At 34.7% G+C, this 18,333-nt stretch overlaps 1 protein-coding gene across 1 annotated transcript; it reads left to right on the forward strand.

The window, feature by feature from the left end:
- Positions 1-882: 882 nt before the first annotated feature.
- On the forward strand, positions 883-5,917 carry LOC141297904 (somatostatin receptor type 2). The gene has a single exon (XM_073828372.1). It carries the CDS (start codon positions 3,023-3,025, stop codon positions 4,052-4,054), a length of 1,032 nt encoding a protein of 343 aa, XP_073684473.1. The 5' UTR covers positions 883-3,022; the 3' UTR covers positions 4,055-5,917.
- The last annotated feature ends 12,416 nt before the right edge of the window (positions 5,918-18,333 follow it).

Genomic DNA, 18,333 nt, shown 5'->3' on the forward strand with positions numbered 1-18,333 from the left:
TAAGAAATGAGATCAGAAAACAAAAATGAAAGAAGAAATAATGGAACTACTTAAAAAACACACACATGCAACAAAAACACGATGAGACCAGAATGCATTAAAGGACATTTTGAGCAACAGCCTAGTTCTTCTTTCCCAATTCTTAGAAACTACAACATGCTATTCGTAAAACCGGCCGGTATGTTCCTTGTTAAGAGATACAAGAAAACTCAAGGCCAGAACAGTGAAACCAAATGCTTGCCATGTAGATTTATTGGAGGGGACTGGATACTTGTTTTCAAGTCACTCAAAGCCTTTAAACCTCTAAATAAGCTCAGCCTACAAAGCATTTCCAAGTTTACAGTAACATGCCAATGGACAATTCCAAATTCTAGGAATGATTTCGCGGAATTCGGAGTAGACTGATCTCCAAAACATTTAGGGTATTGCATAATGATTATCTACTACCAGTGAGGTGAGTATATAGCCTACCATATAACCATTACCTCCCTCAGTTACTGTTATCCTGGGAAAATCACTGTGAGAATTGCGGCATTCCAACTATGCGTGTCAGAGGAGGAACAGGACTAAGGTGATCGCTCATTACTCTTGGCCTTTTATCTGCGACCGTTTCCACCCGCCGAGGCCTTGCGTGTGATGAATGATTCACTGACCGACAAACAAAGACAATCAGCGAGAAATATAAACAGCGAAGGGGGGAACGCAGCGCATTAAAACAAGCCAGATTCATCACTCATCCTTTGGGGACGTATTTGTAAAGTGGGTGGCCCAGAGGGGAAGTTGGGGGTTGATCGGCTCAGATTGACCCCCCACTGAACTGCGAGGGAAGGGAGGAAACAGAGGGGTGGAGAGAAGGAGGAAAATGAGAGGGAGTGAGGAAGGGAGTGTGAAAGAAAGAGACTGGATGGACCTTCTGACAAGAGTGTTTGGTTATGAAAACAAAAGTATTGTAACAGATGGCACCCTGGAAACCTCAGAACAGCGGATTGGAACGAGCCGGCGCGGCTTATCGGGAGTCGACGGATGACTTTGGACACACACACGCTCACACACACTTTAGGCGCTGCTGGGGGGATATATAAGATCTCACTAGATTGCTGCTTGGGATTCTGGATTCTCGTTCGAGTGCCAGCTTTTTGGGGTGAAGTTTGTTTTTACTCTGAGCTTGTGCTGAAATTTCTTCAAAGACCAACTGGGGAAGTTCTCAAGGTGGGACAAAAAAATAAACCAGCTTCCAGGACAAGGTGGATGCAAACCTGTGGAGATCAAGAACAAATTCTGGCATGATCTGATATGTTTGAACTTGCAAGGACTGCATGGACCACAAACAGTTTTTGACTTAGAAATTGATCAAGCTCTAATACGTCTGAACTTCTGCCTGGACTACAAACCATTTTCTTCCAGTTTGAATTTTTGCAAGGATTAACATCCATTTTTGGCTAGACATTTTGGCAAGATCTGATACATCTGAACTTTTCTTGTAAGGACTACAAACTATTTTTGACCAGAAAGTTTGTTTTAATACGTTTTAACAAGGACTACAAACCATTTTCTTCCAGTTTCAAATACGTTTAAATTTTTGCAAGAACTAACTTCCATTTTTGGCCAAAACTTTTGGCAAGATCTAATACATTTGAACTTTTCTTGCAAGGACTACAAACTAGTTTTGACCAGAAAATTTGTTTGGTTTTAATGTGTTTTAACTGCAAAGACTACAAACCATTTTCTTCCAGATATTTTGGCTTTTTCTAATATGCTTTTACTTCTGCAAGGACTGAAAAACATTTTTTTCCAAGAAATTTCAGCACCGTCTAAAACATTTGAACTTCTGCAAGGACTACAAACCATTTTTTACCCGAAATTTTGGCAAGTCCTTATAATAGGTTCTCCTGCAATGACTATAAACCATTTTTGATATTTCGCCAAAAATCTAATACATTTGAACATACATTACATACATTTTTAATAATATTTAATATAATATAATATAAGAATATAAACTGTTTTTCACCAAACAATTTGGCAAGTATTTATACAATTGAACTTCTGAAATGACTAGAAACCATTTTTGATATTTCACCATCTATAAGGTATACAAATCATTTTTGTAATATTTTGGCAAGTTCTAGTACACCTGAACTTCTTCAAGGACTACAAACCATTTTTTCTAAGAAATTTCAGCAAGATCTTATACATTTGAACTTTTCTTGCAAGGACTAACATCTATTTTTGACCAGAAATTCTGCCAAGATCTAATACATTTGAACTTCTCCAGCAATAACTACACATCTTTTTTGACATTTGCCAACATCTAACACTTTTGAATTTCTTCTGTAAAGACTACAACCCATTTTGGATATTTTGGCAAGTTCTAAAACATTTGAACTTCTTTGAGGACTACAAACCATTTTTGACCAGAAATTTCAGCAAGATCTTATACATCTGAACTTTGCCAGCAATAGCTACAAACCATTTTAATACATCTGAACAAAATTTTGGCAAGTTGTAATAAACCTGAACGTCTTCAGAGATCTAATACATTTGAACTTTTCTTGCAAGGACTAATATCCATTTTTGACCAGAAATTCTGGCAAGATCTAATACATTTGAGCTTCTCCAGCAATAACTATATACCATTTTTGCCAACATCTAACACTTTTGAATTTCTTCTGTAAAGACTACAAACCATTTGATATTTTGGCAAGTTCTAATACACCTGAACTTCTTTGTGGACTACAAACCATTTTTGACCAGAAATTTCAGCAAGATCTATTTGAACTTCTCCATCAATAACTACAAACCGTTTTTGACATTTCACCAAGATCTTATACATTTGAACTTTTCTTGCAAAGAATAACATCCATTTTTGAGCGGACATTCTGGCAAGTTCTAATACATTTGATCTTCTGCAAGGACTAACATACATTTTTGACCAGAAAATCATCACAATCTAATACATTTGAACTACAAACCATTTTTGACATTTCATCAAGATCTAATTCATTTCACCATCAGACCAGAAATGGAAACCGAAAAACCTTTGGGAATGATTTACGACAACGTGTCCATTCTAGACCTAAACAGTGCTGCAATAAACAACGTCTTCATTCAGGAGGACTTCACTGCGTTCAGCATCACCATGGCCGTCTTGTACCTGGCGGTGTGCATCGTAGGACTGGCCGGGAACTCGCTAGTCATCGTAACAATTCTCAAACTGGACAAAATGTCTTCGGCGACCACCGTCTACATTTTCAACTTGGCTTTGGCAGACGGACTCTTCATGGTAGGACTCCCATTCATTGCTATCCAAAACTTCCAAGACCAGTGGATCTTCGGAGACGCCGTCTGTAAGCTGGTTATGGTCCTGGACGGCATTAATCAATTCACAAGCGTGTTTTGCCTAACGGTGATGAGTGTTGATCGCTACATGGCTCTGGTAGATCCTCTACGCTTCGCTCGTTGGCGAACGCCACGGCGAGCGAAAATCATCGCTGCGTTAATGTGGTTCATCTCTCTGTTTCCAGTGATCCCAATGGCTATTCACTTTTCCGCCAACTATGGACTGTGCACCGTTGACCCTCATGTTGCATCTGACTCTTGGTGGTTGGCCTTTCTAAGCTACACATTCGTACTAGGCTTCGCCTTGCCGTTTACTATAATGATCGTGTTCTACTCAGCACTTCTAGTGACTCTGAGAAACGCCAGACAGCAAACGTCAATGGAAAGCCACAGATTTGAAAAACAAGTTACTAAGATGGTAGTAGCAGTTGTTTTGGTTTTTGGCATCTGCTGGGTGCCATTCTACGTCTTCAACTTTTGCTCTCTGCACCAAATAGACTTAGTGCTTGATTTCACACGTGGTTTTGAGTTTGTTGTTCTCCTGTCGTACTCATGGAGCTGCGCCAATCCAATACTATACGCGTGTCTGTCGGAAACCTTTCGGAGGCATTTCCACGCCCTCCTCTGCCCTCACAAGAGCTCACCAACACACTGCAACAGAGACACTGAAGGGTTCGTCCTGCATGACACCAACGTGCAAAGCATCCTAGCTTAGTACGTCTTTGTTTTAAATATTTACAAGGGTTTGTGTCATAACACATTCCCACGTTGTAAACAATCATTCCTTCCCACATGTTTCTAGTACACTTTAAAGTATGAGTCTTTGAGATTGTGTTTACGTCTGTGCAATAGAGAAAAAGATATGAGCGGACTGGGGGGTGATAAGTGGCGGGTGGAAGTCGATATGTTTTTCACCATAAAAGCAAAGCCGTTGGTTTCCACGCAAAGGAAGGGCCGTATTGCATGGATGATTATGCAATTTCTGCCCTCCTGTACCAGCGCTGTCTGACTGATTGTGGGCTATGGGATGATGTCATGGTTGTCATGGCATCCAGCTTGGACCAAATATTTGAGGATTTTTGTGCGACTGCCGAGTGACACATTAGAAAAGAATGCGGTTGAGAATTTGTTTGAAAACAGTTGATAAATTAGATGTTAATGGCCAACACTGGTTTCTATATATATTTGTATATACAGTAATTAAAAACACATGATATTTTAAAAATATGGCAATATATGTATAATCTACACAGGGTAATTATATTTTTATTATTTCATTTTTGTGTAAATATATATATTGCAACTTATCATTTCGCCACTATTTTATGCTTCTGCTTTGATGCTAATATTTCACTTTATTGCATGTATAGAATATTTGCATATAATCATCCAAAACATATTTTTGGGGGGAGTTCATATATGACCCTGGACCACAAAACCAGTCTCAAGTAGCACAGGTATATTTGTAGCAATAGCAAAAAATAAATTGCATGGGTCAAAATGATTGATTTTTCTTTTATGCCAAAAATATTAACCCTTGTGCGTTCAAAAAAAAAAAGTTACACATAGAATACAACAAAAATGTCCATGTCCAAAAACTGTCATAAAAATATGATTTATTAATATTTTTTCCACTTTCACTGATGTCGATTTTTTAACCAGCATCTGTTCTGTCCATAGATACCAAACATTCATTACGTTTCAGAATTGTAACCCTTTAAATGCTGGTTTGTTTGCATAATGCCACGTGTTTTTTTTATGAAAAAATAAAAAATAGTAGTAATTTCCATATACTAAATGCTGAGCAGAATTTTTTTTTCTTGGCTTATTAGATTCTTGGGTGTGTCAGTGAAAAACAACAACATTCATTTTGAGGCATTTACATTGGATTTTTTTTAAAAGTATATGGCAAATTTACAAAAAAATGGCACAATCTAGTAAAACATGGTAAAAATGTCAAATTTGAAGCCTTGCCGATAGAATGAATTGCATCATTTTATAGTCAAATGGCCCTGGGTTAAAAAATTGCAGTTTTAATGGGTTTCATTGTGGACATTTTTGTCCTTAAGGTCCTGAGTTTGAGTATTTTTGTAGGGAGGGTAAAATTAATTTTTTAAAGGAAATGATGGTGAAATATTAAAATGTCAATAAAAATAAACACCTGAGCCAAAATGTATGCAGTTGGCATTAAGACAGTCACACTTATAACAAAAAACAAAACTGAAATGGACAAAAATGTCCATAAGGTCGCACAAGGGTTAAGGATATTAAGTAAAGATCATGTTCCATGAAGATATTTCCTACCATAAATATATCAAAGGTTAAATTTTGATTAGTAATATGCATTGCTAAGAAATATATGTGGACAAATTTAAAGGCGATATTTAGATTTCTGATTTTGTTTGCCCGACTCAAGATTCTCAAATAGTCGTACCTAACAAACCATACATCAATGGAAAGCTTATTTATTCAGCTTTTCAGATGATTTATAAATCTCAGTTTGTTTTGCGATCCAGGGTTGCATACTTTCTACATATGTAATTTATCATTGTTCATAAACATTAAAATTCACAACTGATGATACAGTGTGTTTCTCTTTGTTCAAGTGTGCAGACTGAACTACTTAAACATTTATGAATCTCTGTGCACCTCCTTTCAAAGCTTTTTAGTGGAAGTTGTCAAAAGTGCAAGTTTCAGAGAAACAAATGTGCACCCAAACTGTATGACCACTTGCAGAGAAAAACAAATCTATCATGTACTTCAAGATTGACTCTGGTTGGTATTAATATCCTGACAGCTTTGAAGGCTTGCAACTGAGAAATGCATTGAGAAACAACACAACACTTCTTTGTCTCACATCTGGCCCGCATTTGAAATGTTATAAACGTGCTGTTTTTGCAGCAGTTTTATAGGCAGCTGAGGTGCAGTACAAGCCTATAACATACCTTTCCTTTTTCAGTATTCTTGACTGAAGGAGAACCTGGTACAAAAGATTTTCTCATCAAATTAACGGCAAATTTCTCATGAACACACACACATATACGGAGCACTTCTCTTAAAATGATCATTGTTGCATAAAGCTGACTAAACCTATAATGCACCAATTTGCTACATATCAGGAATATAATGAATACTTTTGAAGTCTCACTTATTCAGTAAGCCATATGCAGTTTATTAAAATGGCACAAGTAAAACATGAATTAAACAAAATGCCTCATTTTGCATTTGTCTTCAATTTAACCTTACAATGGCAATAAAAAATTACCTTTAAAGTTGATGTGACTCAAACCAAAGCTGTACTTTTCTTAATGACTCTCTGGAAATCAATGTTCCTAAAAAGTTATAAACAGATGATTTTAGCTTTTATACTGGGAACATAATGGAAATGTCAAATGCTCATGTGACAGCTTAGATTAGAACACTTAAAATGCTTCATTCCCATGTACAAATGTAAAAGAAGAGTATCCCAGGGCTCCATGGCGAAAACGTTTGTCAGAAATTTATACCTCTGACATAAAGCAGCTGCAATCTAAGCTCATCAAAATTACAAAAATACAAAATTAGAAAGTTAGCAATAGCTCTCACGCACATTATGTACCAAAACAATTTTAAATAACGTCTCTCAGGAGGTTATGGGATCACGTCCCTCATTAGTCTGACCAAAGGGCAGCATCAATATTGTGTCATAAGCATCTAAACAGAAAATTACTAATTCAGAATCAGCATCAAACAATTATATACAAACAAAATAGAACATTATGCATAAAAAGATCCAACACTATGGCAACTCTAATTTAAATGTATGCTGAACCAAATTCCAATGTGATTTACAGTAGTTCTGTGTTTTTGTGTTGGTCTTTAACCCTGCGGTTATATATCCAGTTGACAGTTTAACACACTCCAGTTAACACTACATTTGACCATTTTTAACAACAAAACTGACCGCTAGTTCAGCTCACACTTCTTTGTCACTGATGACCCGGGCTGTCTAAAAGATTTTATATATTGTCTCCCAACCTTTGGCTTTGCGCCTTAGAAAACATCTTCTTAAACTCCTAACTTGGCAATTTGACTGTAATCATCTATCATTATAGCCTAGTTATCACTGTGCCTATACATGGACAAAAGCTTTTAATTGGATCCTTTGGGCGCCACATGTCCGGTAATGTATAGGTTTGTGACATATCAGGAACATAATGAATAGTTTATGTCTCCTGAGGCCCTTACTTAAGACCGTAAGAGAGCCATATTCAGTTATTAACAATAATTTAACAAACTGCATCATTTTGCATTCATCTTCTATTTAATCTTATTTCTTTACTCTGATTGACAATTAAAAATACAGTCATGGACAAAATTGTTGGCACCCTTGGTAAATATGGGCAAAGAAGGCTGTAAAAATAAATCTGCGTTGTTTCTCCTGTTGATCTTTAGTCAAAAAATCTGCAAAATTCAAACATTTTATTAAAAATAAAAAAATGTAAGTGGGGAGAATATAATATTATGAAATAAATGGTTTTCTCTAATACACCCTGGCCATAATTATTGGCACCCTTGTATTCAAAACTTTCTGCAACTTCCATTTGCATGAAAAACAGCTCTGATTTTTCCCCTTTCATGCCTGATGAGGTTTGAGAATATATGGCAAGTGATTTTAGACTATTCCTCCATACAGAATTTCTCCAGATCCTTTAAATGTTGGTGCTCACTCTTCTTCAGTTTATCCCACTCATTTCCCATAGGATTCAGGTCAAGGAATTGGGCAATTATGGCAGAATCTTGATTTTGTGTTCAGTGACCAGTTTTTGTGTTGATTTTGATGTTTGTTTTGAATCAATGTGGTGATGGAAGATCTAACCATGACCCATTATAATATTTCTAACTGAGCAAGTCAGTTTTACCTTTTTTTATCTGTTGGTATTTGATATAAAACATGATGGCATGTATCTGAACAAGGTGTCTAGGACCTTTGGTGTAAAATTAGGTCCACAAAAAAAAGAACATCTGGTGATATATTTAAATGTGGACATGGGGCACTTTTTTTCCCTGTGTGCACCAAACCTTTAATGTGTTCTAGCTCCAAAAAAGAAATTCTCATTTCATATGGCAATAAAAGCCAGTCCTAACTGAAGTTCCAGTATGTTAAATTAATATGGTGGAGTTTGATTTTGCATGAGAGCAGATGATTTGTTTCTTGAACAGTGTCTGAAATGACTTGTTATGATGGAGGTGCAGTTTTCCTTTATTTTTAATATTTTTTTCTGACACTAAAATTCAACTGATTTCTGCAATTTTCCATCTGTGATCTTTGAAGAGTATTTGGCCACTTAAATTGTTCTCTTTGCTGCACATTAAGACAATATTGACACACATCATGTTTCAAGCAGATTTTTAACATCTCCAGTCCATTAAAACTTCTTAATTATTTCCCTGATGTTGGAAATGAGAATATTTAATGTTTTAAGTATTTTCTTAAAGCCACTTTGCATTGTGTAAAGATCAACAATCTTTTGCTGTACATCAGAAGTATATTCTTTGGTTTTACCCATTGTGATGAATGATTAGGTTGGTTTGGGCTTTGTGTTACTAATATTTATTCATCTGTGCACCAAGACGTCATGCCTGGACAACATGTTTCCAGTCTCCTTGGTGTGCTAAGAAATTGGACATTTCAATGGAAATATATTTAGGAGATAATTTACTCATAAGAATTTCTAAGGGTGCCAACAATTGTGGCCAGGGTGTATTTGAGAAAATTTTTTTTTAACATTGCTTAACTTTAATGAAATGTTTGAATTTTGCAGAATTTTTGACTAAAAGAGCTAAAGGAGAAACAATGCAGATTTATTTTTACAGCCTTCTTTGCCCATATTTACCAAGGGTGCCAACAATTTTGTCCATCCCTGGTGAAAAAAACAGCTAAAACCAGCCTAGGCTGGTTGGCTGGTTTTAGCTGGTCATAGCTGGGAGGCAGGCTGGTTTTAGAGGGGTTTTGGCCATTTTTCCAGCCTGGCCAGGCTGGTCAGGCTGGGAAACCACCAGCTAAAACCAGCCATTTCCAGCTTAAACCAGCTAAGACCAGCCAACCAGCCTAGGCTGGTTTTAGCTGGTTTTTTCAGCAGGGATGACTGTACCTTTTGTAAATGTGACTCAAATCAAACAGTACGCTAATTTTCTTAATGACTCTCTGGCAATCAAACTAACAAAAATGTATAGAACAGATGTATTTAGCTTTCAAACTAACAGACATTTTGGAACATAATGAAATGTTGTGAAATGAATGCTCACTCGTTTTTATTGACGATGTTGATCCAGTGGCGTTGCAAATGATGCGATGTTCCGATTATAGGCTAGTTTCTAAAAGCCTGTTATATTTCTCAAGATTAAACGGGTTTATTCTCTTCACACATAGACTAATGGCTTATTATGTTTACTTTACAAGTGATTAAAGCCTAGGTAATTGCCGCTGCACTGTCTTTAAAATGTTTTTCTATGTAAACAAGCGCAAGACGGAAGTGACTATTTTATCCACCTTATTCTTCAACGCGAAAGTAAGCCTATATAGGCGAGACTTCCGGTTTATTAGCCGCTTTAGGGCTATAAATAACAGTAAAAGAATAACAACGTGCAATAAACGGTCCGCTCTTATGGGAAAAATAAGGTTGATAAAATGAATATTTTTTAGTAATAATACTATCCCTGCTGAAAAAACAGCATATGCTGGTTAGGTATGTTTGGTGCTGGGATGCTGGTTTTAGCTGGTTTATGCTGGTCATGTTGCTGGTTTATGCTGGTCCTTAACCAGCAACATGACCAGCAAAAACCAGCAAGGGACCAGCATAAACCAGCTAAAACCAGCATAAACCAGCTAAAACCAGCATCCCAGCACCAAAACATACCTAACCAGCATATGCTGTTTTTTCAGCAGGGATTTTGTCACTTTTCCTGGAAGTTGTGATCATTTCCACCAGGTAATATTTCTTTCTCATCTCAAATGATGTGTTTGATAACATTCACACTGCAAAAAATGCTTTTCTTAGATTTTTTTGTCGTTTCCAGCCAAAAAATTAGAAAAATCTTCAATCAAGCAAAGAATTATTTTCTTTTTCAGAAAAAAAACAAGTCAAAATTAAGTGTGTTTTTGCTTAAAACAAGCAAAATAATCTGCCAATGGGGTAAGAAAAATAATATTGTTTTCTGTTTGAAATACGATTTTTTTTTTTTTACTTAGCCCATTGGCAGATTATTTTGCTTGTTCTAAGCAAAAACTTTTTTTTCTGAAAACAAGAAAATAATTTTAATTTGTCTAAAAAATCCTTCTTGATTTAGAAATTTCAAGAACAAGACAGAAAATCTAAGAAAAGCATTTTTTTTTTTTTGCAGTGCACCACCAAGAAATGGGATTTTAAACATTTTTTGGAATAAAATGGAAAAAAAAATCTAGCATTGTTTTTTTTTATACAAACTACTAATAATATTTTCACACTATTTAAATAATTCAACAAAATTACTGAACATGATGCACAATTAAAATATTATGCACAAAACTATAGATTTTCACAGTTTTGAAGGAAAGTGTGGGAACTATATGCCTATGCATAATGGTTATATTGATTTTTAGATTTACACTTTCAGATTAATACATCTTTGGGATTATTTTCAAACAACCAAATGTACACATAAATGGAATTTGAAACATATAAATATGAATGACCCAGGCATGGTAAAAAGCTTCCAGTTTTCATGAAACTTTCACTTAACAAAAAGAAAAAAGCTGACATCTGTTTTATTAAAAATCAGCAACTGGGACATGAAAGTGCCTAAAGTTAAAGAAACACAGAAAAGCTTTGCTTTCTCATTATTAATGTATAATCCTTTCTCTTTCAACCACACCCCCTATCAGATTTTCCCACTGCTGTACTTTGTCAGCTTGCGAACAATGGATTTCCTTTCACTGTTGCCCTTTTATTGAAACCTGGATTTAATTTAAAACAGTATTTCACAGAACAATCTAAACATCCATTTAGAGCTTCAAAACAAGTCAATACCCAAAGTTTGAAAATGAATGGCTCACTATTTCAACCACGTATCAAACATGATAGAAGCTTTTTGTTTCAATACATATTTCAATTGAATCATTCATCTATTTGACTTATTTTACCCTTTTTCTTTTCAAGTTGCGTCTGTTTATTGTCATTGCCGCAGTTTACCTTTCATCAAGGCTTTTCATGACTTATCTGTCATTGACCTTTAACCCCATATATCCTCAGTTCCTGCTCTTGTTGACTAAGTGCTGTCAGAGGTGAAGGCCCACTGGTGTGTTTACCACTTGTGTTAGGACTGAGGATTTCAGTTCTGTTAAAGCAGAAGATACTATAACTAATCTCAGTATTCATGCAGCCTGAATTTGCAATGAGGAATGATGAGTCCAGGTTGCAGAGGGTCCTGTCCTATATAGCCCAGGAATTACCATTTCATGGAAGCCTGTTTCTGCCACTAAATAATACAAAATATATATTAAAAATAAAGAGACAAAAGATAATTGCGACTTTTTTCATCTGGAATTCTGACTTTTTTCATGCAATTCTGAGTCTTACATCTCACACAATAGACTTTTTTTTCCTCAGAATTGTGATAAAAACTTTCAATTGCAAGTTATTAAGTCCAATCCTACAAAAAAGACTTTTGTTCTAAAATTGTGAGTTTATATCTCAAAAGTCTGACTTTTTTCTCTTGATTCTGACTCATCAGTTTCTCAGAATTGTGAAATATAAACTCAATTGTGAGTTATAAAGTCCAAGTCTGAGGAAAAAAGACTTTTGTCATACAATTCTGAGTTTATATCACAAAATTCAGATTTTTTTTCTCAGAATTGTGAAATATAAACTTTCAATTGTGAGTTATAAAGTCCAATTCTGAGGAAGAAAAACTTTTGTCATACAAACTGTGAGTTTATATCTCAAAAGTCTGACTTTTTCTCAGAATTGTGAATATAAACTCTAAATTGTAAGTTGTGTAAAGTCCATTTCTGAGGAAAAACGACTTTTGTCCTAAAATTGTGAGTTTATATCTCAAAATTATGACATTATTCTCTTGATTCTGACTCATCAATTTCTCAGAATTGTGAAATATAAACTTTCAATTGTGAGTTATAAAGTCCAATTCTGAGGAAGAAAAACTTTTGTCATACAAACTGTGAGTTTATATCTCAAAAGTCTGACTTTTTTTCTCTCAGTTCTGACTTCTTTTCTCATATCTGTAAAATATAAACTCTAAACTGCAAGTTATAAAGTCCAATTCCGAGGGAAAAAAGACTTTTGTCCTAAAATTGTGAGTTTATATCTCAAAATTCTGACTTTTTCCTCTCGATTCTGACTTCTTTTCTCAGAACTGTGAAATATAAACTTTCAATTTTGAGTTATAAAATCCAATTCTGAGAAAAAAATAATTTTGTCATACAATTGTGAGTTTATATCTCAAAATTCTGGCTTTTTTCTCTCGATTCTGACTTCTTTTCTTAGAATTGTATAATATAAACTCTCAATTGTGAGTTATAAAGTCCAATTCCGAAAAAAAAAAAAAAAAAAAAACTTTTGTCCTACAATTGTAAGTTTATATCTCAAAATTCTGACTTTTTCTCAGAATTGTGAATATAAACTCTAAATTGTAAGTTGTGTAAAGTCCATTTCTGAGGAAAAACGACTTTTGTCCTAAAATTGTGAGTTTATATCTCAAAATTCTGACATTATTCTCTTGATTCTGACTCATCAATTTCTCAGAATTGTGAAATATAAACTTTCACTTGTGAGTTATAAAGTCCAATTCTGAGGAAGAAAAACTTTTGTCATACAAACTGTGAGTTTATATCTCAAAAGTCTGACTTTTTTTCTCTCAGTTCTGACTTCTTTTCTCATATCTGTAAAATATAAACTCTAAACTGCAAGTTATAAAGTCCAATTCCGAGGGAAAAAAGACTTTTGTCCTAAAATTGTGAGTTTATATCTCAAAATTCTGACTTTTTCCTCTCGATTCTGACTTCTTTTCTCAGAACTGTGAAATATAAACTTTCAATTTTGAGTTATAAAATCCAATTCTGAGAAAAAAAGACTTTTGTCATACAATTGTGAGTTTATATCTCAAAATTCTGGCTTTTTTCTCTTGATTCTGACTTCTTTTCTTAGAATTGTATAATATAAACTCTCAATTGTGAGTTATAAAGTCCAATTCCGAAAAAAAAAAAAACTTTTGTCCCCAATTGTAAGTTTATATCTCAAAATTCAGACTTTTTCTCAGAATTGTGAATATAAACTCTAAATTGTAAGTTGTAAAGTCCATTTCTGAGGAAAAACGACTTTTGTCCTAAAATTTGAAGTTTATATCTCAAAATTCTGACATTATTCTCTTGATTCTGACTTCTTTTTTCATAATTGCGAAATATAAACAAATTGCGAGTTATAAGGAAAAAAGACTTTCGTCCTACAATTGTGAGTTTATATCCAAAAATAAAAAAAGAGGTCAGAATTGAGAGAAAAAACTCTGAATTTTGAGATGCAAACTCACAATTGCAAGAAAAATGTCAGAATTGCAAGAAAAAGAGTTTATTTTCACAGGTGCGTTTATATCCTGCAACTCAGAGACATTAACTTTTTTTACAATTGCAGATAAAAAGAAATAATTTTAAGACAAAAAGTCGCAATTACCTTTTTAATTATTTTTATTTAGTGACAAACAAGCTTTCACAGGAATAGTAACATATTTACCTTATTTTTAAGGTATGGGCACGTGACCAATTTGTGATTGGAATGTGCGAAGCTTCCGGTGTCATTCTCTTACTGTTATTTTAGCTGTACAAAAACAGTTCGTTATGCTGCTTGATATTGCAAACTGCCGTTTATTATCATATAATTTCAACGCATTATAGGAATCATAAACATACTTGTTTAGCCAATTAAATGTAGCGTTTACTGGACGTTGTTATTCCATTATTTACCAATAGCAGCTAAAAATAGGAAGTCTGGCACATTCAAAGAAATTAGCTTTATTTCTCGTTTCAGGTACCAAATTGTAGAGGTTATAAGTTGTCATTTTTACAGCTTGACTTTTATCCCAAAGAATGAAGGGAAGATATGATTTCTCATGATATGACTCATTTAAAGTCCCTGAAATTATTCCCACGTGCACTTATTTCAATCCAATCTAATTTTAAACATTACAGGGGATTCATATAAACAATTATTTTGACCTTTGCCATATTTCCGTATCCTTATCAAGACCACACAGCAAAAACAACTGAATATAGCCTTTCACGTCGTTTAGATTAATGTATCTCGCCCGAAGCGCGGGATATATATGAAGGAGGGCTGGAAGCGCGCGCTCGGCGGATCAGTAGCTCCATCTGCACGCAGAGCGGGAAGCTGCACTCGCTCTCGGTGTCGCGCTTCTCCAGGATCTTAACTGACATCCTTCAGCTCTGACTGAAAATACCAAAGGACTTCGACCACTGCGTCCGAAAATTCGTTTTCATGACTTGAATTTTATTCTTCGTGAAGTTTAAGCGCGTCTCCCGCTTCTTAACAAATGTTTTAGTTTATTTTATGCAGAAATAACGATCATTTGTTATCTGAGGAGAACTGCCGGTGTCCTGACGCACGAGCGGGCGCGCGCGGGCTTATCAGGAGGTGTCAAGTCCGAGTGTCGTTTATTCGTACTTGGATTTCGCACTTGTTCGTACAGTTTTGAGGTAATATTATTTTGGTCAGTGGAAGCATGTGAAGCTGTGATATTCCAGGAATGGATTTCCAAAGGTGTCCCAAAACTACAGGTAAATAATTAAAACGAAATTCATCAGTGTAGGGTTTAAATTTGTGTATTTTTATAAAACGAATTCGCATGGCATAGTTGTCAGCATAGTATGTATTCAACATGTTTATTTGAAAATAAAAAACAAATACTGTAATTAGGCTATACAAATTGTTATTAGCCGTTTTAGGTAAAATTGTTGAATCAGAATGTCTGTTTTCTATAGTAATTCATTATTTTGCATAATTTATTTAGACATATCATGTATTGGCTGGAAAATGTAGGATATGAATAAAGAGAGAAAAACAGAGTGGGATGTTTAATTACCCATTTAATTGCTTCATTAAATACATTCAAGCGGACTTATCCATTACTGAGAGTGTTTTTAAGTGTTGGAAACTCTAGGGTTTGATTTAATCACAGCTGGGTTTCTGCTGTTCATTCTCAGTTTAAGATGCTGTGATATTGTGTGGGATGAGGACAGACACGATTTGGATGAATCCTTGTAATCTAAACCACAGAACAACACTGCAGTGCTTCACTTTTGTATTAATTCATTCATCTGAGCCTTGGATGAAATGTATAGCAAAACCGAATCTGCATCGTTTCTTAGAAGATCTCTGCTAGATCAAATAGTTTGTTTGCTCTATGAAGATCAATTAAGCCAATATTTGCCAGGGCAAAAGTCAATGAGCTGTAGAAACCAGACAGACAAGGTAAAGTCCTTGTTTATTCAAAGTTGCAGCTCAAACCTGTAAGCAGATTTGACTACCCAGCAGCTCGTGACCTTAAATGTCTTTGGATCCATAATCAGTTTTGATAAAAGGGCTGTTTACATTTAGTCACTTCATGCATTCCATTTTCACCTGGCCACATAAATGTGTCAAATTTGTATTTTGTCTATTGCTTTTATTTGTATGTGCCTCAGCACAATAGATATGAATCAAGTCTACTGTTCTCGCAATATGCAAATATCAGAATTCACATTTACTGTTGAATGCTTTGCATGTTTTCAATCCATATGTGACGCTGGACCACAAAACCTGTCTTTAATTGCACAATAGCCAGCAATACATTGTATGGCTCAAAATTATCGATTTTTTCTTTCATGGCAAAAATCATTAGGATATTAAGCAAAGATCTTGTTCCATGAAGATATTTTGTAAATTTTCTTCTGATATGCATTGCTAAGAACTTAATTTGGCAAATTTAAAGGCGATTTTCTCAATATTCAGATTTTTTTTTTTGCACCCTCAAATTACAGATTTTCAAATAGTTGCATCTCAGCCAAATATTGTCCTATCCTAACATCAATTTATCAATAGAAAGCTTATTTATTCAGCTGTCAATTTTAACAAATTGACAAATTATGACTGGTTTTGTGGTCCAGGGTCACATTCGTGATTGCTCTACCCATGATTGCTCACTATCATGTGGGTTGTGGGTTTCCCAAACTTTAGTATGCTGACGTAAACCCATTTGGGGCAAGTAAACAAATATTTACACTTGACCGCGAACTGACCAAGTGAATTTAGGGATTTATGGACAAAACCAGTCTTAAGTAGCATGGGTATATTAAGTAAAGATCATGTTCCATGAATATATTTTGTAAATTTCCTACTGTAAATATATAAAAGCTTAATTTAAAGGTGATTTCCCCTTAGATTCCAGATTTTCAAATTGTTGTATCTTGGCCAAATATTGTCCAATCCTAACAAACCATACATTTATGGAAAGCTTTTTTAGCTTTCAATTTAATTGAAATTTCAATTATTGGTTGAGATTCGTGATTGCTCTATCCATGATTGCTCACTCGCATGTGGGTTGAGGGACTCCCAAACTTTAGTATGCTGACGTAAACCAATTTGGGGCGAGTAAACAACTGTTTACACTTGGCCCCATCTTGTATTTGTCTCAAACGCATGAACAGACCAAGTAAAAACACTAAAATAGATTCTTAGAGTGTACATTACTTGTGATATTTTGGGAATGATATATGTGACCCTGGACCACAAAACCAGTAGCACAGGTATATTTGTAGCAATAGCCAACAATACTTTGAATGGGTCAATATGATAAATTTTTCTTTTATGCCAAAAATCATTAAGATATTAAGTACTTTATGTTCCATGAAGACATTTTGTTAATTTCCTACCATAGATATATTAAAACCTAGTTTTAAATTAGTAATATGCATTGCTAAGAACTTCATTTGGACAAATTTAAAGTCGATTTTCTTAAAAATTCAGATTCCAGATTTTCAAATAGTTGTATTTCAAACAAACTATACATCAATACATCAATAGAAAGCTTATTTATTCAGCTTTCAATTTCAACAAATTGATCCTTATGACTGGTTTTGTGGTCCAGGGTCACATTTGTGATTGTTCTATCCACGATTGCTCACTCGCATGTGGGTTGAGAGACTCCCAAACTTTAGTATGCTGACGTAAACCAATTTGGGGCAAGTAAACAACTGTTTACACTTGGCCCCATCTTGTATTTGTCTCACATGCATGAACTGACCAAGTGAAAACCCTCATATAGATTCTAAAAATGTACATTACTTGTGAATTTAGGGACCACAAAACCAGTCTTAAGTAGCATTGTTTGGGTCAAAATGACACATTTTTCTTTTATGCCAAAAATCATTAGAATATTAATTAGTAGAGATCGTGCCCTACCATAAATATATCAAAACTTAATTTTTGATTAGTAATATGCATTGCTAAGTACTTCAGACAAATTTAAAGGCGATTTTCTTAATATTTAATCTTAATATTTGCACCCTAAGATTTCAGATTTTCAAACAGTTGTATCTCAGCCAAATTTTGTCCTATCCTAACAAACCATACATCAATTGAAGCTTATTTATTCAACTTACATGTGATGTATACATCTCAATTAAAGAAAATTGACCCTTATGATTGGTTTTGTGTTCCAGAGTCACATATTACGTTTAACGTAGCAATTTCTAACATTTTGTGGTTTGAATTGTCATTAGTTCATTCTAATGTAGAAATCAGGGCTACAGTCCAGCATTAATACACCCAAAAGTCAATTATTATGCATAAACATTGACACTCACAAGACCAAAAAAAAAAGCATATGTAGATGTGACATGTTTGAAATGACAACCTTAACTCATATTTCCTTGTTTTTACACATGCACACAGGTTTCGCATTAAACGGCAG

The sequence above is a fragment of the Garra rufa genome, chromosome 22 (assembly GCF_049309525.1).
Source record: "Garra rufa chromosome 22, GarRuf1.0, whole genome shotgun sequence".
In the NCBI taxonomy this organism is placed as follows: domain Eukaryota; kingdom Metazoa; phylum Chordata; class Actinopteri; order Cypriniformes; family Cyprinidae; genus Garra; species Garra rufa.

Bases quoted from the DNA above. Each gene is read 5' to 3' on its own strand.
- LOC141297904 (XM_073828372.1), top strand. From the start codon at position 3,023: ATGGAAACCGAAAAACCTTTGGGAATGATTTACGACAACGTGTCCATT.